The sequence below is a fragment of the Stegodyphus dumicola genome, chromosome 7 (genome assembly GCF_044657685.1).
Source record: "Stegodyphus dumicola isolate Sdum_Otavi_A_Nest chromosome 7, ASM4465768v1".
Taxonomy (NCBI): domain Eukaryota; kingdom Metazoa; phylum Arthropoda; class Arachnida; order Araneae; family Eresidae; genus Stegodyphus; species Stegodyphus dumicola.
In genome coordinates this window covers 100,598,476-100,625,470 of record NC_140774.1, presented here as the reverse complement: position 1 = coordinate 100,625,470, position 26,995 = coordinate 100,598,476, and the positions used below count along the sequence as shown (strand labels likewise).

General features: G+C 34.0%; 1 protein-coding gene across 3 annotated transcripts in view; it reads left to right on the top strand.

The window, feature by feature from the left end:
* The window catches only part of LOC118200800 (inverted formin-2-like), a 358,115-nt gene extending 332,624 nt beyond the window's left edge, over positions 1–25,491 (top strand). For all 3 annotated transcript variants that reach the window (XM_085820652.1, XM_085820651.1, XM_085820650.1), the window contains 7 exons: positions 64–134; positions 6,971–7,078; positions 7,190–7,260; positions 14,690–14,810; positions 16,634–16,798; positions 20,345–20,438; positions 22,285–25,491. In XM_085820652.1, the coding sequence (XP_085676778.1) occupies positions 64–134; positions 6,971–7,078; positions 7,190–7,260; positions 14,690–14,810; positions 16,634–16,798; positions 20,345–20,438; positions 22,285–24,821 (3,167 nt within the window). In that variant the 3' untranslated portion in view covers positions 24,822–25,491. The remainder of the gene's footprint in view (positions 1–63; positions 135–6,970; positions 7,079–7,189; positions 7,261–14,689; positions 14,811–16,633; positions 16,799–20,344; positions 20,439–22,284) is intronic.
* Positions 25,492–26,995: the final 1,504 nt, after the last annotated feature.

The window sequence follows — 26,995 nt, the reverse complement described above, 5'->3', positions numbered from 1 at the left end:
TGAAACTTATGTATATGTATAATTTTATGTATATTTATAATTGAAACTTAATTCTTATTTTAGAATTAGAAGAATGCAGAAAGCTCCATGAAATTCTGTACATGGTCCTTGTTGCTGGAAATTTTTTGAATGCAGTGAGTGTGACCATGATGCATTTGTTAACGTTGAAATGTTTTATTTGATACAGCTGTTAAAAAGACATGAAACTAAGACCAAATTGGTTTCTGCAAACTATTGCCCAAAAATAAAGATCCGTTCTGTCATTTGAAAATTAAGTTGTATTACAAAAGAGAACTAAAGTTATTTAATTAACAGCTAACTTTGAGTCGTAAACGAGAAGCAAGATTCTCCTTAGCAGCGAAAGTGTGTTTTGGAATTAAAGTCTTTATTTATTTATTTTTTATTTTATTTTCAAAGTAAATATTCATATTTTAAAACTATGTAAAAATTTGGACTGATGTTGGTTTTATTTGTGTGTTATAAAAACTCTGAATTTTGATAGGAAATAGAAACGGGCATCTATTTTTTTTTCAAGGAGCTAAAGTATTCTATATTAATATACATTGAATCTTCTCTGAAAGACCACTCATGGTTACAAACGAGTTTGTCTTTTGTAGGAATAGCTGCTATAGAGAGGAGATATTCAATACACATTTTTTTTTTTTTACATTGTAAGATTCTCACTAGTGTATTTCTCAGTTACTGTAGAAACTGACGAATCTTAAGAACTAGTTAGCGAATAATCGCTTAGGTTCGTGTAACAAAAAACAAAAAGCTGGAAGGGTAACTAACCCTTTATTATTGCAATAAGATTTAACAAAACTCCGTCTTGGAGTGTACAATCAAAGCCGACACTTGGGTTTGAACTTAAGAGACTAAAAATTAAACTAAAACTAAGATTAACTAAAGAAATATAGCCGAAGCTACCAAGATTCTAATCGAGTTGGCCCCTTAACTCTGACTACGAAGCTTATCAAGGGCCTGAGTGCGGCTGAGCGTAATAACAGCTTTGAGAGAGAGAGTAGCCAAAAGGCAGACGCGCGCAAATCAGAAACTTAGATTCTCTCTCACTCTGAAAGTAACTTTAGCGGTTTAAATACCGCTCCTCCTCTTTAAGCATTCAGAAAGATTCCAAAACTACGTTTTGGCCGGAAGTAGTAAGTTGAAGTTAAGAATTTGACAGGAAAGGAACTTTAACTGTCAATAAAATTAACATAATCCTTACAACATTTTAAAAATTTATTGTTCATTTTGTAAAGCTGTGGCCACGAGAAGATTTATTTATTTTAAATATTTATATATATATAAAGACGACCACGTCTGAAAGTGGCAGTATTTCTGAAAACATCAACAAGCATCGGCAAAGCCCTATCTGAGATGACAATTTCCACAAGAGAACAAAATTATTTAGATCCGTGTGTGGTCATCTTTAGAGAAAGTTTGTTACACTTCAGACTATCATATATAACTTTATTGTGAATATTAATGTTAAAATTTACGTACAAGTAGAAATCTATACATATTATTTCAATCCAGATAGTTTGAAACTGAACTTCTGAATTCTCTCTTCCATAGCCAAATGTATTGTACAGTAAATCATTCTTAAGACCACCACACACACAGATGATTTTAATGTCTTGTAGAAGTGATATTCAGTGTCGATGTTTATTTGTGCTTTCAGAAATACTGGTTATTTTCATAAGTGGTCATCCTAGGAAGATAGTTGCCACAAGAGAGTTCACTATATTTTCCAATAAATTTCTTCATTTCTAATTTCTACATTCACAAATAACTGAAATTTCGACTTGTTATTAGAACAAAATTTTAAATATGGAGATCATATTCTCCAGGTCTGATCCGAGACTATTTTCCCATTCTAGTTTCGAAGTTTGAGATTGTGCTTCCAGTTCAGAGTTAATATATTTTATAGCCCAAAAAGAATTTTTAGTAGCAGAGTACTGGCTGTAGTGTTTTACTCTTTTGTACAATAGTATCCGTAAGCACAAAATAAGGTTTGGGGAAAAAAGGCTTCTTTGAGCTTCTTCTAATGAAATGATCTTACCTCTGTGAATAAACTGGGAATAAACAAACTAATGAGAGTCACTCTGAATTTTATTTTTGGATCACTTTTCGGTGACCAGTAGCTAATGAGATATTGCGATTAAGTGATACTGTACGTGCAGTTTCTGCTTTAATACAATTATTGTATTAAGATATTTGAGTTATATCTTATTCAAGAACTTTGTAGAGACATTATATATTTTTTGAAAGCAGGAGAGATGAAAAATGAGTAATGCTCCCTTCGGGACTCGAACCACGGACCTCTCGAATGCGCGTCGAGTGTGCTGAGCACTACACCACGAAGATATGCTAAAAAGGCGGGAGAAATGCCTTATATATCCCCTTTTAAATGGCGACTGGCCATTAGGGGGCCCTATCGTGAAATCCTGCTGGTAGAGAATCCTCATCCACCCCCTATTTCAGTTTGGGAGCCACTGTAGAGACATTAGAATAATTCGAAGCAAAAGAGATGAAAAATGAGCAATGTCCTCGCCGGGACTCCGAACTACGGACCTCTCGAATACGCGTCGAGCGTGCTGGCCATTACACCACAAATCATGCTAACAAGGGTAGAGAAATACCTTATAAACTAATAGTGCTTTTATTATTGTAGTGAGTATTTGTCGACGATTATTGATCATATGCATATTAAAGACTTACAGGATGCAAGTCTTATTTTATGATCCCGCATTAGTAAAACTGGGTGACTATATTGTTAAGCGTTACAATTTTAACTAATAAACATAAAATCAAATTTTGTCACAATTGAAATACGGGACAGTGAAAATTCCTTGTTTAAAAAAAATAGCTCAAATAAATAAAACTGCGGAAGCACATATTAGCCGACATTCAACAATTAGAATTTTGTGGTATTCAATAAATTTGATATTCTTGTTGAAAGCAATATGGAAAATATAGTGGACATAAAACTATATTTTAAAATATGACTTCCAATTTATGCATTCCTGCAGAACCAGGCATAATTACCGTTATCCTGTCCGATATTGCAATAAATTGCACTATTCATGAACCCTGTTACTAAGAGTTAGTGATTTCAGAGCTAATTGGAAACATAAAGCCCACTATCTGAAAAAATAAATACAGTTTTGAGGAGCAAAGTGTACCATATCAGATTCTAAAGGTTGAGTATGTTCTTTTATTTATTTTTATTTATTTATTTATTTATTTTGTGGATAATAAACAGGCGCTTAAAGATACGAAATTAGTAAATATTTCTGCTGCAACGACTAACTCATCAGAATTCCATTTTTTATGAATAATCTTCAACGATTATTAAGAAGATGTAAACAATAGCACATTACCAAAGAAGCTTCACAAGACACAGTAGCATTAAACGGTGACATACTACGTAGTCCTCGTATATTTACATACTCGTATATTTACCTTGGCCAAGAAGTCATCTCACTTCCAATCTATAAGAAATAGTGGTAACAGTATGATATCAGTAATGGTATATCATACAAAAGAGAAGGTCGGCTTTCTGTATATTTCCAAATTTTGATACCAATAAATTTACATCTATTCCACAAATAAACTGGATTCTATCAGGCCATGGTTCATTTCATCAACAGATACATGCATATACAGCGAATTTAGAGCTATTTCGAATTATCTATTCAAATGCTTGATAATAAAAGATTTCTACATTCGTCAGCCATCACAAATAAATCTATAGCCTTCCTTATGAAAAGTAAAGAACATAAAAAATCATCAAAATAATGAATGCAGTAACAAACGTAGGCACAGATTTACGTCACTGATAAAGAATTTTTTCATCTCAAGAAAACCTCCATTACATCAACAGTTTTTTCCCACTTCAGACCTTTTACACGAATAAAATGCACTTAGGATCACTTATAATCTACTTTCCATGGAAGTATTAATCATAGCAGGTATTGCATCGTCACAAGTATAAGAGCCTCACATATACTATAAATTCGTTCTCACATATCTGATGCTGGTTCTGCTTCCAGTGAATGAATTTTTTTTACTTCAGTGCAATATTTTTTTTTAAATCTCCAAATAAAAAGCATTTTTTATCCAATCTTTTTAATCTCCAAATAAAATCTTCAGTCTTATACAATGTCACAGATTCTACCATAATACTAATCATCTGAAACTTTATCTATATATTTATGCTCGTCAAATAAGCTGGAAGATGTCTCGTGTCAATGTACAATTTTAGGTAGTTGTCAGGTGTTTCATACATGTGTTGTTCTAAAATATTTCAAAGTCTCCTAGAACTTAACAGGATATCATAGAGCATCGCAGATTTATAGCACGTGCCGAAGCAACCCAAATAGCTCGTATGTTTTAAAAGTATTATATCAATTGTCCAATCAATCGAAAACAGCAAAATTAAAAATATGTAAGAAGGATTTACGAAGATTACTCATTGCAAAACGTAAATTTATTTTGCATGTCATTTTATAAATCTTGCATTAAAAGGGTTAGTTAATTTAAGAGCTTCCGTTTTCTTTTCACTTTAAGTATTATTTCTTTTTGCATGTCATTTTACATTTTTTTTAAGAATATCCTTTGTCCAGTGGTGTTTGTTCCGGTACTTTCTCCATTTTCGAAAGAAATCGTAATTCAGGTTGGACCGCACCTAAACTTAAGTAACATAAGTTCTGGCACTTCTCATTATGGAAACAGAACCATAATTTCAACAGAAAATTCTTTACTTCTCGTGACATTTTAGTCGCCTGCGTCTATTTCTCTGAAGAACAAAATCCATGGATAGCTGTTAAGACTTTAAGTTGCTAAGGCAAGGAAAGCCGCCACCAACATGTCGAAATGTAATCCTCCAGGAAAAGCAATAAATTTACAAGAGCTTAGTTGAAAATGGGTAAATTTCTTGTTCCCGAAAGTACTTTTAAAATAGGCGCTTCAGGTTCATATTTTCCCACATTTACAAGATACCTAAACGGAATGTCATCATCACTGCACAGAAATTATTAGAGGATTTTAGCAAATTAGAGCATTCGGCTTTCCCCCCTACAGCAGTCGTTGTCATGGTTATGAGTTATGGCTTGGGGGGCGAAGAGAAATAGTTTTAAAGTTCATGTTTTAAAAGGCTATAAGTAAAGATCACCCTGGCCGTGCCGTGTTATCCTTTGACTTGGTATGGACGATGTCAGTTATCCGCGCATTACAACGGGTAGAGGAACGGGAGCCTTCAAAATGAAAGTGGGCGTAACATAGTGGAAGTATTAAGATAAACGGCTCAGACACATTTAACACTAGTTAGTCACTTCCCACGAAAAAAGCGCTTGCAGGCGTTTCGGAACGATGTAACCAAGAATGGAGGGATGAAATGGTTAATTATAAAAACCGTTAATTTTTGCTTTTAAATTGCAGCCCAAATATTTGGAGTGTAACGAACTTAGAATTTTTAAAAAATCACATTACTTATGTAGCATAATTAAAATGTTGTTATTTTTCATCAAAACGAAACAAACCAAAAACAACAACAACAACAAACAAACAAACAAAAAAAAAATTGTCAATTTTCAAGTTTTTTTTTTTGGGGGGGGGGGAGGTTGTCATTGAAGAGTAAAACTTCCTTTGTAATAATATAGGTTATTTTGAAGTAGGCGTCAAAAATGTGCAGTGCCCTCGCCGGGACTCGAACCTTAGACCTCTCGAATACACGTCAAGTATGCTCCCAATTACACCACGAAGGCATGCTGAAAAAAGGAATAAAATATGTTATGTACTCCCTCTTTTAAAAAGGAGACTTCGGATTAGGGAACCCATTCTCCAAATCCTGGTGGTGACGAATTATCTTTCACCGCCCTATTAATTTGGGCGCCACTTGTAGAGTCATTAGGTTATTTTGAAGTAGGAGACGTGAAAAATGTGCGGTTCCCTCACCGGGACTCGAACCCTGGACCTCTCGAATACGCGTCGAGTATGCTTCTTATTACACCACGAAGGCAATCGGAAAGAAGAGAAAAGTACCTTACCTATGATTTTCGTGTTAAAGAGAAGTACAGTAGCGAAGTAGGGGCGACATTACAGAGGCCACTTTTTATCTCAGTCACACGTTCTGTTTGCATTGGAAGTTGAATCTGTTTTCCTCGATTTTTGTTTACATCGGAAAGGAAATGTCAGAAAGTGTAGTTCGACTGTTCTGTCTTTGTTTTCGTAACTACGTTTCTCCGTTAAAATATTTCTCCATATTCTTAAACTGCTTAGTGATGCTTTACTTACTTTTATCTCTTTCATTGGTGGAATGGAAAAACAACTATTTGTATTTTTACAATCCTTTGAAATGGTACATTATAATATTGTGTACTCAACGCTTAAATTTAGTTTCAGCCCTGCTCCTCAGTTTTTGAATTAAATTGTAATTCTTATTCCCCACTTATGTTGAGGACTAATAATCAGTTTTTAACTATTTGTTATTAATTTTAACTTATTAAATTTTTATTTATTTCCTTACGTTTTATTGAATTTTAATCATATTGGTGTTTCAAATGGCTGAACACGTAATGCAGTCTAGGGAAAATGGCCGGTCGCCATTTATCTTTAGCCGTCTCATCACCGAGAACGTTTATCTAAGGTTATCCAGAAACGTTATTCATTGTGGGCAACCGAATTACACCTGAGAAAGGAAAAGTTTCATTTATTATTTTCCCCGCCTTCTTCTTTCTTCACAGCTTTCTATGGGATTCGACACGTCTAATTTTAGAAATTAAATCCAGTGTCCTGTACTAAATATATGAATACATATACTGCTGTACTAAATTATATGAATGTTCATGTAGATAAATTATCTTAAATATTAAGATATGCATCATTTTATTTTTGACTGTATTTTAAAATGAATTATGTTTTGCTATAAACGAAACTTCTTCGATAAATATTCGTTATGTTTCTTCAGGGTGGTTATGGCGGTAATGCAGCCGGATTCAAAATGCTGTCTTTACTGAAGTTAACGGATATTCGTGCAAACAAACCTAGTGTTACTTTAATACATTATGTTGCAGAGGTATGTAATAATTTTATTTGATACAACTATTATATAATTATTTAGTATAAAGAATATTATTTAGTATAAAGAATTTATGTATCTTATTCTTTAATTTCCCATACTTTCCAGCAAGTGACCAAAAAGAGACCAGATCTACTGACATTTATCGACGAAGTTCAAAATCTTGAGGAAGCTTCGAAGTAAGTCTCTTTTTTATTTTATTTTATTTTATTTATTTATTTATTATTTTTTTTTATTTGAGAGGGTGGTTACGGATCTAATACATTATAAAATGAATATCAGATGTAAAAGAGAAGATCTAAATTTCACATTTTTAATGAAAAAGTAGCATGTATGACGCAGATAAACAAGTGAGAACTTTGTGTATATCATTCTACCATTTAATACTAGTATAACCAGAAATGCAAAACTTTTAGGTTCTTCCTTTCGAGTATTTTTGGGGGTGGAGAATACTGGGAGTTTTCTGTATAAAGAACATATTTCACAATCATGTGTAACAACCTGAAGTTTCTGCTACCTATAAATTAAAGAGATTCGTTCGCATGCATTCAGATTTATTAGGGTTGAAAATACAAGATTTCAACGTATACGTGATTGATCCATTCCTTTGGTCATAATACAAAAAGTATTTATGATTAGAAAAAAATGAAATACATATTTAAAGTTAAAATAGCGATTTCCAAGAATAACTATTCTGGTTTAAATTCTTCAAATTGAAGTTTTCTTACCAAGATGCTTTTAAGGAACAATCCTAGAAACTGGAAGAAATTAAATTTAATAGAAACGAGCAAACTTACTTAGCATCATGGAAGGATTATGTTAAGCAAATAGAGGCTGTTTTATATTGAATAATAACAGATGCATTATTATATTTAACAGAGAAGCATTTTGCTGGAATAATTCACTACTATTCTCTGAAGTGATTTACAAAACGTAGAAGGTCAGAATCAAAAGAAATAATATAAATTTGTGAAGAGAGCTTAGCGCAAAACAAAATTAAACTTTGAGGGCGCTTTTAGAAGAGGCAACTTAAAAACAAACTTTGTGAAACATTTTTAAATGTTTGAGCGCAACACTGCTTTTGACATAGAATATATTACAGTAGGAATAAAAGAAAACAGATGCAGCTAAATTCTGTTTTTACTCGAATTTGATGTAACATGAATTAAAAATAAATATTTCATTTCCTTTTCACATGTGTCATTTTGATTTAACACGAACCCAACCTAAATTCTAAAATGCGTATTGGGAAGCATTTCGGCTACAAGCAAAGATTCCATCACCATTAACATTACCGAATTTCCCAGCATCATTACGAAAGCACACACAGTTGGAAAAGGATTCGATGTTCAGTCGTTTGATAAATTACTTATTTATCACTTATTATCGCTTAGCGAAGATGAAATGTTAGAGGTTGCTCCTAAGACAACTAATCCCTTCAGAATGTAGTGAGAATGAAGAAAATGATCCAATTCTAAATGCAGATTTAATAAAACAAAGTCTGAAACTGAAATGTGTAATCATTTTCTGAAAAAGTCTGAAAAATGTGTAATCATTTTCTCGATCCTAATGAAGAACGCACTGGGACGTTTCAACGGGAAGCATATTTCGTAAGTGCACATCTATACCGCCACCGAGGGAGTGGCTTCTAGAATGAACCAATGGGCTTCCAGTAATATTTCTGTCATTTCACATGACTTTTACCGCGGTGTAAGCAAGATGATTGAAAATGTTTTGTCATGGAATTTTGCTGTACAAAATAATCAGAGCATCGTGGTTTACTTGTGAAAATTTTCAGTGAGAAGTTAAATATAAACATAATTATAGATGTAAATAGTAGAAGTCTTAGTATTTATTATGAAAAAGATAATAAATGTACAGTATATAATAATAACCAATGCAAAATTTCACTCAAAGTGAACTTTCCTGATTTTCATTCGTACACATTTTAGTGTGCTAAATTTCACATTAATAAATGTTCATTCTTAAATGTATATAGCCTGCACAAGAAATACTTTCAAAAATTTATTCATGTATAACTTTTAATTTTAACAATAAGGTATAATCAGCTCATTCTCAATATATATTTTGAAGAACTTACACTTTCAAAATTGAATGCAAGTACTGAGATAAGTAAATAGTAGATTGATTGTAACATTTACAATTATTCTCAGCTCAATAAAAAAACCTGATGTGTACACCACATGACTTCCTTAGACGGAATATTAAATTATACGTATTTTTTCTTGCATTGCATTTAAACTTATTGGATTAAATTAAATCTACTTCGTCGATAGCGCATAAACCACAATAGAATAAATGCACTCTTTAAAATTCACTATATTTGTTTACCATAGCGACACTCTGGCGCTACGTTCACTTAACAGCGTTACATCTCACTCATTTTATAACTCAGAATGCTCAAAATTTATATCATCAGAAGAATAATCTAATCGTTGTCACATGTTCTATTCAAATACTATAATAAATCTAAAACGATGTATAAAAGAAATTAAACAAACAAACAAACAAACAACAACAACAAAAAAGTTTTTCACAGACGATTCAGTATTTCTAATTAAATTAATTCAGTTCTCACTTTGCGACAAAGCAAAAATACATAAAAACTCAAAACATCTATTTTAAAAATTCCGAAATAAATCTTAAACCACTTATTTCCTCGAATAAATTCCAGAATGGATTAAGCATGATTTAATTCGCAATAATAAAAGAAGGCATTATCTTTTTTTTGTTGCGAAGCTTGGCTTCTCTAGATTGGCAACAAATTCACTAATTTACTAAGTTTCAAATGTAAACAAACACGGCTGCTACAGTAAAAAATGATTAGGCTTAGCCGCACTTAAACAACTTTTAAATTGTTGATAATTCTACAAATATTGCATGCAGATTTACTAAAAGGCATGAAAACCTTAACCGGAAGATAGGAACAACATAATTCAATAATTATATAAGAATAAAGAAACTGCGATCACTGAGCTGATTAACAGAGTGGATAATATAAGCAACTTTTTGGCGTACGAACTAGGAATTTTCTTTTAACTCGTTTTCTAAATTTTGCAGCTCAATGCGCAAACTTTTTGACCACAAAAGTCTTTTTTTGTTTGTTCTCTTCTCTTTAATTATATATGTATGTATATATATATATGTAACATTTATATATTTAACTTTTGGTGCGGCCGATTGCAACCAAAATAGGGTATGCACATCTGCATGTTATAGCAGCAGTTTTGATTAATTTTTTAAAGCAGGAAAACATTTAATCGGTCAAAATAGTTCACTTAGTCAGCGTAGACATTTCATTGTTTTAATTTTTAATTTTCAGAAAAGCAATAACAATAAGCAATAATAATTTATAGCTAAAATAAAATGCTGTTTGGAGGGGAGGGGAGAAGAATATTTTTTAAAGGATGAAAATGGAAAAGTTTTACCATAGGTTTATTCAAGAAGGGAGGTTAAAAAAACAGCTTGTGCCTAATGCAAATCATTTATTTATTGTTTTGTATTGATAATATGTAGTTAACAAAACAGTAATGTTTAATTTATATATATTTAACAAAGCAGTAATGTTTTTTCCTTAATGAGAAGCAAAAGGAAACGAATAGGTTTTGTAAAAACAGCTTCAATAGTGGGAAACAATGTCAAACGTTTTAACTTTAAGGCGTGCTTCGTATACTGTCAACTGGTTTATGAAATATTCATATGCTGGCTTTAATATACGTTGGCACCTCTTCTTCATACTATCGATAAAATGCGAGGCATGTCAGTTGAAAGTGAAAACCATGTATATATTTTGTTCTATTTTATTAAAAAATCATGTTGGAGGATAGAAAACTCCGCCTTTTTTTCAAAGGCAATCTCCAGTGACGTATCAATGAAGAAGGGGGGCCCTTCAACTTTTGGAGGTTTGAAGCCCCTCTTTTTATTCCAAAACAAAGAGTGTATTTACTGTTTTTTAAAAATTAATTAGTAATTTGGAAGCCCCTAGCAATTGCGGCATGCACGATCCTGAATCGATCTCTGAATCTCACTAAAATCTTATAAGAAAAGGCGGAGCTTTAAAAAAAAAAAATGTGTGTGGATGTATAAAAAAAATAACACGAATTCCAAATTCGGATTTCCAGATACCCGATGGGTGGAAACGTACGTTACACAAAATTTGATTGCCCTAGGTACCATTGTTTCATCACAATGCGAGAAAATTATGCAGATCTTCATTATTTAATTTCTTTAAATATAATACAGGGCTCTAATATTTGGTGGCAATAATTTAAAAAGTGAATCAACGCAAAATGCCAAAACGAAATTAATAGTCCTTTTGCATAACATATCTATGTGAGAAAGAATTTTCAGCATATACTTACCTTAAAGATAAATAAAGCGCCCACTTTAAGACTGATGTCAGACATTGAGCCAAACTTTGAATTTCTTTGCTCCATCAGATAGCCACAAATATCACATAAAAAGTTTTCTACAAATTTAACGTATGCTTAACTAAATACGAATTAGCTTGTTGAATTAATTTTGTTTTCATTTTCTATCATTTTAGTTTTATTAATAAGTTACACTTATATCGTTTACGATTATGTTTTCATTTCCTGTTAACTATATTGCAACATGTAAAGTAAATTTTCTTACCTGTTCCTAACGATTACAAAAGTGGTTCGTAAGGAGAAAAAGGTTGAGAACCACTGGTCTAAACCAACTTAATAATTGTGCTGGAGTAAGCATAAGAGCATTATCACTGACCGGAATTTTGAATGAACAACTGTTTCAAGCAGTTTTTCTGCCGCCTTTATGACTGCAAGAAAGACTCGCAATTTTTTTGCTCCCTACCCCAAGAAGTTGTATATTGTACGTTTTTACGAGCACTAAATTTGAATGGGAGTTCATTGTTGGTAGCATCTATGTCTGTAACAAAGAGCAGTTTCATTTTATGTAGTAGCTCCAAATTTATCCAATGGTGATCGGCTGTTGTATGTCTCAGGCCAGTGGCATAGCTAAAGGCTATCCGAGCGGTCCCTGAATTTTCCACCCTTCTGGAAATACTAAAAAATATCAAAATGACATATAGGAAAATAAATTTAAACGCTGTTTATTTTTGTTTATTTTTTAACATTTTAAAATTGTATTATTATTATTGCTTGTTCTCAAAACCGTTGATGACATCGCAGAGGTCCACTTGATTGCTACAATTGCTATACACTGAAGTGACAAAAGTCATGGGATAGCAACATGCAAATATACAGATGGCAGTAGTATCGCGTAGAAAATGCATACATGCGAAGTGCTTTGTCAGGGCTTTCATTTCTGTTCAAGTTATTCATGTGAAGAGGCTTTGACGTGATTATGGCCGCACGACGAGAATTAACAGACTTTGAACGCGGAATGGTAGTTGGAGCTAGACGCATGGGTCATTCCATTTCGGATATCGTTAGGGAATTCAACATTCCGAGATCCACAGTGTCAAGAGTGTGCCAAGAGTATTTAATTTCAGGCATAACATCCCACCATGGACAACGCAGTGGCCGACCACCTGCACTTAACGACCGAGACCAGCGACGTCTGCGTAGAGTTGTCAATGTTCACAGACAAGCAACACTGCGTCAAATAACCGCAGAAATCAATGTGGGACGTACGAGGGACGTGTCCGGTAGGACAGTGCGGCGAAATTTGTCTTCCTTGGGCTATGCCAGCAGAAGACAGACTCGAGTGCCTTTACTGGCAGCACAACATGGTCTGCAGCGACTATCGTGGGCTCGTGAGCATATCGGTTGGTCCCTAAACGAATGGAATACTGGGGCTTGGTCAGATGAGTCACGATTTAAGTTGGTAAGAGCTGATGGTAGGGTACGAGTGTGGCGCAGACCCCACGAAGCCATGGACCCAAGTTGTCAACAAGGCACTGTTCAAGCTGGTGGTGGTTCCATAATGGTCTGGGCTGTTTTTCCATGGCATGGACTCGGTCCTCTGGTGCAACTGAACCGATCATTGACTGGAAATGGATACCTTCAGCTACATGGAGATCACTTACAGCCATTCATGGACTTCACGTACTCAAACAACGATGGAATTTTTATGGATGACAATGCGCCATGTCACCGGGCCACAATTGTTCGCGATTGGTTGGTTAGAAGAACATTCTGGACAATTATAGCGAATGATCTGGCCACCTAGATCGCCCGACATGAATCCCATCGAACATTTATGGGACATCATCGAGAGGTCAGTTCGTGCCCAAAACCCTGCACCGTCAACACTTTCACAATTATGGACACGTCTATAGAGGCAGCATGGCTCAATACTCCTGCAGAGGACTTCCAACGACTTGTTGAGTCCATGCCACGTCGAGTTGCTGCACTTCGCCGGGCAAAAGGAGGACCGACAAAATATTAGGAGGTATCCCATGACTTTTGTCACTTCAATGTAATGTAGACAGTATAGATAGACTCGTAAAAGCAAAATAAGGAGTTAAAATAAGAAAAATAAGTTAAAATATTTCTTAAATACTTCATAAATGCCCAAAAAACCATATTTAATTCTAAAATACTTTCTAAATGTTTTTTGTTTAAAAAACTCTTCTCACAACCGGCAGCGCTTACAGCAACTGTGAAGAAAGTTCGGAATAGTATTACAGTATTTGGAACTTTTTTCTGAATATTGTATTTTGGAATAACTGCACAAATTCAAAAGGATCGCTCCTCCATGTTCCTGTTTCGTTTTCTATAGTAATAACAGAAACAGAACTGCTAAAATGCTTTTCTCTTAATCCTTATTACTGTCTCAATAATCATAATTTAGCTGACTTTAGTAATTTTCATTCATAAGTTTCGAGGAAATATAAACGGTATACAAAGGGTATGTATCTGTTGAAATCTCGTAGTGATTTCGCTGAATACTTTATCTCGAGTGAAAACTATTTTTTCCCTCAGTTTAATTCGGTATGCAACTTTCAGAATCATAAAATAATGTTTCTCGGGTAAAATGTTTCCTCCAAAAATGTTCCACCCTCTCTTCCCCCTCTAACTACGTCACTACTTGAGACAAAGAGGGAAAAAAAAAAATCACTAAACATTTATTCATCCGGAAATGTTCCCAGTGTGTGTATGGGCCTAACCATGCCAGGTCTTCTTTTAATTAGCTGTTACATATGAAGTCACCTTCTCATTCAAGCCCAGATTAGTAGTATAAATTGCTCTTTCATTTTCTGCCTAATAAAAGTTAGCCACAGACTGAGGCATCAATCAGTACTGCCCATTTGGTATCTAGGCAGATGGTAGTTTTCTGAAAGGGTTTCTGGACACTGGCGAAAGTCACAGTATATGGATGATGTTTTATCGAACAATTAGCAGTTTTACTGTCTCAATCATTCGTATGGTATCTTCTTATTCTATTAATTCTTCCATTAATATACAGAAGAGGAAATATTTTCCAATAGGCAGCTGGTCACATTCTGCTTGCTAAATATTATCATATGAAAAAAAAAAAAAAAAAAAAGAATGGGCTGAAAATATTCTCGAGAAAAGTATTAAACATTATTATTTAAAAATTTTTTGCTTTTAAAATTATATATTTTTTTCGTTTTTATAGAATTTCCATGGAAACGCTGAAAACTGATGTATCATCCCTTATTCAGAGAGTATCTAGAGTATCCTCTCAAGTGGCGAATGCCGAACAGCAGATCAAGTCTCAAATGCAAGAGTTCCTTCAGGTTTAATATTATTCACATTACTTTCATTTCTGATTTCCCTTTTTAATCCTTCTTTTTATCTACACCCCCTCCCAAAAATATATACAGTAGACAGTGCCATCAGAATTTTTTTTCCATTTTAGTTTTGCCCCCCGACGTGGTTAGTGACGCTGACTGCCGTACCGATAGGCACGAGTTCAAATCCTGTAGAAGGCGGGAATGTTTTGTAAGTGTACAGTGTCTGTGCTGCAAGGAAGCACTCAAAATACACGGCGAGCTGAAAATTCTGTCGATTGGTTAGTGGTAGGAGAAGAGGGGGGATAGGTTCCTGGTGTTCTCCTTCAAAATTGGGGCGGAGCTGTACAGTTAGTGAGGTGGGACTGTGCAACGTATGGTGAAATTCTGCTGTCCCGTACACTTATACTTGTACCTCCATTTTAGTTCGCCTGTCAAATAGACACTGTATAGTTTACAGTGGGGGGGAGATGATTTTTTATTTGTATTCAGATGGTCATTCTAAACATAGCAAATTAATTAACAACACAGTAACTGCTCCATGTGTTACACATAATTAATAACGTTATGACATATATATTCCATGATTTATCTAGGCCAGTGTTTCTCTAACTTTTTTCAAGTGGGGACCACTTTTATAAATTAGAAAGTCCTGCGGGCATCTTTTTCGAAAGTACACTTATACTTGTACCTCCATTTTAGTTCGCCTGTCAAATAGACACTGTATAGTTTACAGTGGGGGGGAGATGATTTTTTATTTGTATTCAGATGGTCATTCTAAACATAGCAAATTAATTAACAACACAGTAACTGCTCCATGTGTTACACATAATTAATAACGTTATGACATATATATTCCATGATTTATCTAGGCCAGTGTTTCTCTAACTTTTTTCAAGTGGGGACCACTTTTATAAATTAGAAAGTCCTGCGGGCATCTTTTTCGAAAGAATTTTTTTAGCTTAACCAGTGTTCATGTTTTTAAAATATAACGTTAAAATTCATTTAATTTTATATTGATAATAAGTAATTAAGTTAATAGAAGAAAATTTAAATTGGTTTTTAATAATTCAATGCGTTAGATTTAGGATAATCTTTTAACTTATTAACTAAAAATTGAAATAAATATTGGTACTCTCATTAATATGATGGATGAGCCTGCGGATTCTTGCATAGCTGTTCTATGCTTGGGTGTATGTTGGTAAGAAGAACCATAATACTTTAAATCCCTCTGTAGCTAAGATTAAAGGAGTAAGTTTATAAATTGGGTAACCGGTAATACATTTCATAAAATGCCAGTCTTGAGAGAAAATGGTGATAGACGATTGCCTTGTGTAATTTCCAACTTTGGAGATTTTCAGCTATAAGTGTGGTAAGCGGAGTTAATTTGAACATTATTTTTGCCCTTTTGGAATATATAAGAGGACAGTAAGGGCAGACTTCGAGGACCACAGATTAAGAAACCCTGACATAGGCCTATTTCATTACCGCGTATCAATAATACCTTCATCCAGCCTTCTTCATTACTGTATGTCATTAATAGCTTCATCCCGTATTTCCCTCGGAATGAGATAATTTTTGGATTTTTAGTACACTTTCTTGGATCTGTATACAATATAAATATGAGACATAGAAAGTCCTGTTCAAAAGTATACCATCTTAAGCAGAAAGCCTTTAATGTTTTGCATAATCCATGATATACTGCGCATATAATCATTTGATCCATGATAAACTGCGTCTATCCAAATAAATATTATTTAATTATGTACTATAGTAAATATTATGTTACAAGTATAGCCGTTACATTTCTCCTTTTTTTAATTTCTTAGTTTGCAGAGAACAAGGTGGAAACGATTCAAAATGAGATAAACAATCTGGAGAGTGTTCGTCAGAAACTGGCCGATTTCCTGTGTGAAGATACAGATACCTTCAAACTAGAAGATTGTTTCAAAGTTTTCCACAACTTTTGTACGAGATTCAAGGCAGCAGTGCAGGTACATATTGCATGCATTTCAATTGTTGTCATCCCATACACAATTTTTTTCCCATTTATCGTTAGTTAGTTAACCCATAATTACACTGCTGCATAATACAACCACTACAGTGACAAGGGTCTGCATATCCTTGATGGAAGAACTACTTGCGGTTTTAGAAAGGCATTTTATTGAATACATAAGTTGTTGTAAGCATGTCCTTGAAAATAAGGTATTTTACTGTTATTTGTTTTCAGAAAGAATATTTTTTATCACACTTGCCAAAAATACGTTCAACCTCAGTTACAGAGTATTATGGTCTTCTTAACAGGCGATACTTGGTATTGATTTATATTCGTGCTCTCGGGATTATGGGTCAGTTTCAAAGCTAATCACCTGAGGGAGAAAGTTACCACAAAGGTTCACTATATTTGAAAAAGTGTGATAAAATGTGTTCTGAAGTATTGCAGTTTTACCTTTCATCTGATATGTACCTTTAAGATTCGACTTGTTACTAATTATGTATGATGTTAGAAATCTGGAAAATCTGACTCATCAGAACTATCGTTTACTAAATTTTAAACTTCTTTTTTCTTGTATTTAAAGTTAACAAAATAAAGGCATAAATTTTCACGTAATTTAAATAAGTTAATAATTTTTGCATTATGTTAGTTTTTGTATAATATTGACTAAATTTTTAGTATGCTATTACCATATTTTCGCTCTCATTTTTAGCTTTGCGATCAAAACATCGAGCGCAAAAAAATACGATTTTTTTCCCCTCGAATTAGAACCATATCAGTATGTATGATTCTATTTGATTAATTTTAGCTTAAATGTTTTTTCAGACCCTGTTAGATTGCCAAGCGAGTTATCGCTGCGTCTGAAAATGTACAACAGAGTTTTAAGAAGGTTTTAAATAAACATTTTTACTTGGGGGAGGGGGAGCCCAACTTGGGCGTACATTCAAAACTTCGTCACTCGCGGGTGTTAAAATAACATAAAGCTGAATGTACAATTTTAAAAAAGGGATCGTAGCCGCACAGAGCACAAATTTGGCCTAACTAAGCTAACCCAAACTTAAGTGACACGTTTTAACGTCGGCTAGTATATGGCTAATGCCGGAATACTAAGTGGCAGACCTAGACAATAAAAAGTAAAACTGCGATCATAGTTCCGAAAGCTCTGTCTCTAAAACATTTAAGACACTTACGGTCAATACTCTTAACTCATTTGCATGTTGCTGAGAGTTAACGAAAAGGAGAAGTTATAATACATACCAAATCATAAAAATTCATTCATACCTTGTAAGCATTGTACTATATTTATTCGTCTAGGTTCTCTAGATCAAAAGAAAATACCATAATATTTTATAAGTACATAGAATATTTAAGGTTAATTTAAAAAGTATTCTAGAACATGTTTCGAACAAGATGAAAATGTATGTTCAAATTCAGAAAGAATTTAACGTGTATTTTTGAACGATTTGAAAATCAAATATGCTGTAAATAACATCCATTTTTGTTACGTGGGAGTACTCTAAAAATAAAATTCAGTGAATAATTGACAACTGATACATACAAGAGTTGAACATAAAATCATTAAAATTAGTAATGAAATCTTTATTTTCTTGGTGTTATGCGTCGCTTTCTTTCCCTGTCTGATACCACTGATTCGTAGACATGGCATTTTCAGTATTTTGGCAGGTTAAATCATTAATAATCAGAATCATGCCACTAAAATTTCTCTCAGTTATTTTCGGTGAAATTAATTTTTGTGCTTTCATGAAGCATACAAATATCTTTTATCTAAATTTGGCTATTATTTTAGATTTAAGCATCAATTTTCGATTAACTTCAGCCATTGGCTTTGACAAAACCATTTAGTTCGTCTTTAAAATACTATTTATTAATTGATAAATCTTGTAATGAATTCTATAAATAATTGAATAATTGAATGTAACGAATACTATAAATCTTGTAATGAATAATAAAGCCATTCTATTCATCCTTCTTTGACAATATTCTTGGCTTTTCGACTTAGTCCAAATATTCCTTTCAGATTTTACTTCCCCTTTCAAATCGGAAATACGATATCCTTATGCTGTTTTATTCGCTTCCTAATTTACATACTTTGCATTACTTAATTTCCTTTAACTATTAATTAATTTCACATCATGTAAGGTTCAAAGGGAATGAAAGATTTTTAGTTATTTTTAAATTAATAAAATGTAATATTTCTGCCTTATCAAAGTAATATAAATTTTCCCTGCTCCACATTTCTTTGAGACTAGTCATTTACAAAGAAGCATTTACTTTTGTATAAACAAATTTTGAGCGCCCTTACGCTTCAAGAGTAGCTTAGCAAATCAAGCTGAGTAACACTAATATAAAGTGAAATGAGGAATGATATGATAAATATACAATTTATAAAATAGGAATAATCTATCGTCTTTCTTAGTAGTAAGACGATGAACACTTTGGAATTGTCAGAATACTGTATAGAACTTCCCTTGAATGTTACTAAAGCAATGTTAATAGTATAATATCAATTAGTTCGGTAACCCTAACAGACGTGAAGCGAATCATCGCTATATTTAAAACAACGACAAGGTCCTAAGACTTTTTAATTTAAACAGAATTTAGAAAACAAAGGCCCTTTCTTGTGCTACCGTATAAGCCACAGCTCGTAATGATTCAACTAAGTAGAACAGTCAAGTTAAACAAGGAACAGTAGTCAAAATTGCACAGTTCATTACTATACTAGGAGCTGGCTCACTATTTTACCTGAACGTGAGAATATAAATGTCGGCAGCCATAGAATGCAGAGCTGAATAATTGCAACTATCAGAGCTGGTGGGAAACTAAAACGTACCGTGCGTATGATTCCACAAACATAGTGTATTTTTAAAATCCAAAAACCTCAGTTTAAATACTGGTTAGTCATTTTTATTTTGGTGAGAAATATGGATAGGAGAAGTTATAGTAAAAGCTGAATTCTAAATAATTGGTTAATTAACATAAAATTCTCTACGGCTGAAAGATGGCAGTAATGAGGTATACTCCTCACATGAGGCGCACCACTAGCGGCCGAGTGGTTAAGACCGTGAAAACTGCTATTTCAACCCGGGTTCAAACCGAAGCTGATGGAATAGCTGCATGTTAATTTTAATGGTTTTCTCCATGTGTAATGCGAATACTAGCCAGTTTCTGTTAAAATATACTCCAGGAAGGCATCCATCCGCTTAAGTAGGTAGCTCTTGTGTGTTTTGCCATATACAAAATAACCTAACCAAAACTCTTGCGAGATAAAAGAGACTAAGAGAGGAACAGCATTGTCTATTTTATTTCAGTGTTGTTTTTAAACAGACTTAACGCATGTAAACTTCTTGTTTTATTTTTATATACTATAAATAACGATTAATAATCATGAAAATTTTATATAATTTCATCTCATCCGTATTTCAGTGTTTTAGTAAATCCCTATATTGTTTGTATTATTAACTTAGTGTATTATAGTACTTGCTAAAGAAAATTGCACGTATGAGATATTATTTTATATCTGCAGGAAAATGAACGAAGGCAAAAACAAGAAAAATTAGCAGAAGCGAGGAGAAAACAAAGAGAAGAGCATATTGCTCTGAAGAGGAGGAGTCTTGAATGTAAGTATTTTATGATATGTAAATAAGTTAAAAGACACGTGCTGTCTCTTCAGGAGCGAGTTAATTGCGATTAATGTGGGGCTTGAAGCCATCTTGGCTTATGATTGTGATGTTGAGGAACTATGGATTTTATCGCACAGCCGCAGTGCACTACAAAATCTTAGTGGCTGGTCGTCCACACGTGATGAAACCAGCATATCTATTTTGTTCAAACTGAGGAAGATCTCTTAGACCACGACGTCCACCTCCAGTGAATCCCTTCACACTTTAATATTAGTGGTAATGAGGTCGCTGATAAACTGGCAAGAGAGGGTAGTGAGAATGAAACGGTTACTGGCTCCTCACTTACTTACCAAGAACTTTACTCAAATGAAAGATCTAAATATAACATGGGTTATTCCACCTACGCACCAATGGTACACAGGAACATCGCCTGAGTCCCTTCTGAAAATTAAATGTGACCGTGGATCCCAGACTGCTCTGGCTAGACTTACAAGTTGCCACCTTAAATGTCTTTCCTTTGATGGTGGCAGAAAACTCCACCTCGCTTGTAAAAAATGCTGTGACCACCCAGCTTCACTGGATCACATACTGGGTTGCATCGGACTTTCTAAGGAGGACTTACCATCTGATCCCCCTCAGTGTTATTGATTTTTTTACGGTCAACAACCTTCTGGAGCTGATCTGACATATGTCAGTTCTTTCGAGGATAAGCAACAACAACAACAGATAAGTTAAAAACATTTAAATAAATTCAGATATGATTGTAATTCTAAAATAAATGCAGATAAGGAGAAAAAGAAACAGTTTAAGATTTAATAATTAACATAACTGAATTCCGCTGTTCTTTGAATTTCAGTATTAGTATTTAGAAGTACTTTTGCAAACGAGTAAAAATGTATAATTTCAAGTGATTCAAAAATGTGATTTTCATTTTCGGAACGACTTCCGTATGAGCAACTAAAATGTGCTGAATAAGGTCTTCGAAACAACTTGAAAACCAGTTAATGATTTGGGCACATTCTGCGATTTAGAACTTTGACCTTATTTCATTTAATTCACTCGAAAAATGTATTATTTATTACGATTCTGAAGTAAACTTGCGTGTGCAGGAAATTATTACGATACGTTTTCAGATTTTACTTTAATTTTCTAATAGTTATTTTTATTTGGGAACAAGCCTTCCCTGTACATTCTAAATTTCCACCTACGTTTCCCTGCCAGAATGAGTTTTCAGGATTACGATTTATGTAAATGAGGTAGAAACGAGTATTTTATATTTTCAAATTTTCACAAGACTAGTTTCGATGGTTTTACCGAACCATCATCTTCAGCTGCAAACGCGCAAATGAACGAGATAATATATATTGATAAGACAATCAAGCAGTTAAAAAATTCTCATCTCAACACACCAAAAGGCACACTCTTGTTTAAGGAGATTATAAAAATTATGTTGTCCTTCCCTTCTTTCTATCAATGAGCTATAAAGTTGCACGTATTTTGCAGAAATTTAACTAACTCCCATCAATAAAATTCCGAATTCCATACTCAAGGACCCCATTCCAGATATGAATTCCTGGGGTATTTACAGGATTCCTTGCCATTGTGGTTTAATTTACATTAGCCAAACTAAGAGAGCCTTAAAATTTCGCGTTAAGGAACACGAAGCATATGTTAGAAAAAAGAAAACACAGAAGTCTTTTGTTGCCCAACATTGTTGGTCCGAAAATCACACTTTCAATTTTTTACAAGTGTTTCGAAAAGTATATATTATTTAAGATAGCTTTTCTGCATATTTTAAAATATTTATTTACATTATTTGAAATACCTTTTTTATACCTTGCAGTACCCGACAGTCGATCTGGAATTGATGCTGATCACATAATGGACCAGTTGCTGGGTGACATCCGAAGTGGTTTCCCCGAAAGACGGTTAGGTGACATATACAGAAAAGGAAAAAAAAGTCCTGATCCCGATGATACATCCACTGGAAGTAACCGAACTATTGGTGCTCATTCGAGGTCAGAAATGGCTCTAAAACGTCACAGTGATCCAGCTATGATAGCGAAGTGCTATGACACAAGTCAGCAAGATGAAAGGTCTGGAATTGTTAAAAGTCGAAGAGCTAGATTTTTAGATGAAGCTAATGGTGATGAAATTATCGATTATCTTCAGAATCCTTCAGCAGTTGACGAACAAAAAGAACGCCGTACTTTTGGGACTCCAGATGATGGAGGTTTTGAAAGGATTCCTGTGAGACGGTCTGGAAGGCGTAAGCGTGATGTATTAAATGGCGAAATTCAGACCAGAGAAAGAAACAGTTCTTCACCTCCACCTTCTTTGCCTGTTGTAGAAGACACAGAGTTGGAAGCTAGCACCAAACAAAAACTCAAAGCCAAAATTAATGAATGGATGTTGCAAAACGAGAGAGAGCAAAAACGAGATCGAGATCTTCAAATCAGACTGCAGCAAGAGCGGAAAAAGCGACAGCATTTAAATGGTCAAAACTTGTTGAACAGCGATGGTGACAATGGTATTGCTGAGGAAGCTGATGAAGTAAATCTTGAAAAACAAGCAGTATGCCGTCTACGAGAAATTGATTTACCTGCCAAAAATAATTGCGATGATGGGGAATACGATGTCGCGAAAATTACTAAAGCAGCTCTTTCGCGACAAACTGAAAGTTTCACCCAAAAGATTATTGGCCTTCTTGATGCTGCATCGCATGAAACTAAAGCATTTGATAGATCGCGCCTTTATCATAGCACAAGAGAGACACCTAGCAGAAAGCATGAAATGACAAGAGTTTCTAGAGATGATGCGGAAGTTTCTCGGTCAATAGTTAACAGTTCTTCCCTAATAGACTCGGCAGGTAGTAGTTTTGAACAGACCCCATCACCATCTTCTTCAGATCCAGAATCTGTGAAAACAGACGATAAAAATGCATCTAAAATTTCCACAAATCCTTTTGACCGTTTCTCAGCTACTCGTAAAACACAGAGGCGTATAAAATTACGTGAAATGCGTATTGAGGCTGAAAACACTATACTTGCTTCGACTGTGAAAACAAAGGAAAGCAAAAATTTGTCCCAGCAAAGTTTTCCGCTTTCTGTTGTGTCAAACAATCCACAAGTAGATGTTTTAACAAGTAATGAAACTTTCGCAAGTTCGAACATTGTAAAGACTGCTGAGCATGAAACACAACTTCAACCGGAAGTGGATTATAATTCTTCTGTTGAATTATCACCATTGCCAGCAGAAAGTGCTATGTCCTCAAATGACGGAGCTCCGGGTAAGGATAATGTACCATTCTCTAATAGACGAAGTACATCTCTAAGATCACGACAGTCTCGATTAGCAAGAAGGATAGACTCTCTAACAACTCCTTTGACATCTCCTTTGAATGAAAATGCAGAATCTAGTTTGAGTGATATGAACAAAACAGTATTGCCATCTAAACCAAATTTAGAAACTTGTGCAAATGGAAATGAAGACCACCTAGATACAAGTCCTTGTTCATCCAAGGAACCTCATTCGTCTGATAAAGCTACAGAGGAAAAGAATGGTAAACCGAATATTGATGAAAAAAGTGAAAACGCTGAAAATCCGCAACAGAACACAAATTCAATGGAACATCCTTCGAATACTAGTCCACCGGAATCAGTATCAGCTGGTGCAACCAATGGAAATGTATCACATGAAGTGACTGTGAGTACAGAAACGGAAAGTAAAGTTATTATGCCTAAATCTTCTCTTCCTCCAAATAGAAAAACGGTACCTCAACTTTCAAAATCAAAAGTTAATATTCAAAAAGTCAGAACAAGCATCCCGAGTGTTATAAAAACTACACAAAATGTTAAAGTACAACAAACAGTGAGTCGAGAGCCTGTGCTAACAGAAGGTAAAACAACTCAACGAACTGTATCCCAAGTTAGTGGGAAAAGAGTTTTACCTCCTTCTTCAAAAACTGGCACTCCAACATCTTGTTCTCCTTGTCAGTCACCGTCTGTGACTAAAAGATCTCAAATAAACAGTAAGGGGCATAATAAAATACCAAATATCATCTCAAACGGAAAATCTGAAAGTGATAAAAACGGAAAAGAGAGCCGATCTTCGAGCATTTCTTCACTGTGTAGTCTAAGAACAAATTTAAAAATAGTTAAAAAAAGTGATCAGAATGCAACGGAAAAAACTTCTCAGTCTGTAAATGCAAAGAAAATAACCATTAATCATAACGGAAGTGTGAAATTTGTGAAAAAAAGCAGCGGTCCGAGCAAAACCGCAAATACACCAGGCAACTCAAATTCAACTAAGAGTGTATCGGAAACATCAAGAATCAAGCAGGAAAGCAGTATTCGGACAAGGAGAAAGGTTGCAACATAAGTCAACCTTTTACTTGTAATGTAACATTGTTGTACCTAATTCAGACTTATATAAAAACTATTACAAACTTTTTTTTTTCCCGCTTTTGTGAACTTTTAATAATATGTGTGAAAACTTTATTGCAAATTTTAGTCCACAAAATGCAATATGAAAGAGTGCTGGCACTTATAATTAATTACTTTTGAACATCAAATAATGAATTTTAAGTCAACTTCCAGAAAATGCATGGAATTAGGTGTGATATGCATATATTTTTGTAGATGTGAAAACGTTAGCTTATATAATTGTTACACATATTTTATGTCTTTTTCATCAAGTAATATGTTCGTATATTCATTTCATAATGAATCATTATGTTAATTGCATTAGTTTAATAATGTTTATATTAGTATAATGCATCAATTATAAGACACAGTGTTCATACAGATTTCACTTAAATTTTATACAGAAATTTTTAATGTAATAATAGTTCAGCAATATGTAGCCCGTTCAGTTAAAACAGATGATGTATATATCGCCTAGTTCTATGGATGAAGTAAAAAAGCATTTCAGACAAATTGTTTATAATAAAATATTTTTCAAATATTTCATGGAAATGCCAAAGATTTAGTGCCTTTTTAAGTATATCCTGTAATCATTATTAGTAATAAACAATTGTAATATAATTTTATATTTTTGTGTTTCATAATGATTTGTTTTATTTCGATTGAAATGAAATTTATGATGCCGCAATTACTAAAAAGTCAGACATGAAACATAGATGTGTGTGTATGCGTGTAAGAGTATTACTGCTTACCCGAGGTATGCCCGTTCTTATAAAGATTTCTAATAATGCGTCCCATGTTGATTTTACTATAATTGTTCTCAAAAGGACAGCTTCTGGCCACCTAGAATGTTGGTCGACTAAACATAGTACATATTTGTGTTTACGTGCCGATGGAGGTTCAAATGGACCGATTATATCTGCATTCACTGTGTCGAATGGAAATTCAGGTCTCTGAACTGGAACTATGGGTATGCGATCACTGGTTCTTTCTCTACCGTCATCTAAAGCTCTGGTTCTCGTAATAGAACGTGTGATATCATCCCTTTCTTCATCCACCGCCTCATAGAGAAATAACTCCACCCTTTTGTATTTTTAAACATTTATTTCACAAACACAAAACTAATACTAAACTACAATACTAATAGCTGAAATATATAAAGTAATAAAAGTTAATTTCGGTTTCATTAATGGCTCCCACGAGCCTTTCCTATGACCTCTGTCGGGAACCCTCTTGGAAACTAAAACTTTTGGCGCCTTCAGATTAAGAGCCAGCGCCCTCTATACATTTGTTGGTTGGTGTCACCCATACATCACAATCTTTTTACTTTCTCTATTTTCGGAAATAGCAAGCATAGGCAGCTTTCAATCGGTAAAGTGTTAAAAGCGGAAGTTCTTTTTTAATTATAGCTGTAGATTGGCGCCAGCGAGCGTTATCTTTTTCTCGAGAAGCAGACTATGGGAATCCAATATAGGTAAATTAGACCTCATAGGTGGCAGACTGAGCATTTAAAAAAGCTCCAGCCAGCAGCTATTTCTTTTGGAGAAAGTTCTAATATTATTGATTGCGTATGGAAAAATTGCACACATATAGCATCATTGTGAACAGTGGTGAAATTATTATTAAAAGTATAGCGTAGCTAATGCTTGTTTGAGTTATTCGTAAAATATTTCAACCCCAAAATGGCTACTAAGAAACGTAAAATTGATTCAGACTGCCGTGTTTTTAATGACGAAAGGACCTGGAAATATCTTTTTTACAGTTGTAAAAGATAAACCAATGTGTCTCATCTGCAATGAAACTGTAGCAAGTCTTCAAAGAATATAACATTTTTCGTCATTTCACATCTAAGCATAAGAATTCCAATTACGAAGCAATGTCCGAATATGAAAGAAAAGAAAATGCAGAAAGTCTTTGTAAAAAATTATCAGGACGACAAAATGTTTTCAAGAAAGTAAACAGTATCCAAGAAACAGCTACACATGCAAGTTACAATATGGCATACAATATTATTAAAAATAACAAAGCTGTCAGTGATGGGGAGTTCATTAAACAATGCATGCTCCAAGTTTGTGATGTTTTATGGGCAGAGAAGAAAAATAATTTTTAGACTGTAAGCTTATCTCGAAA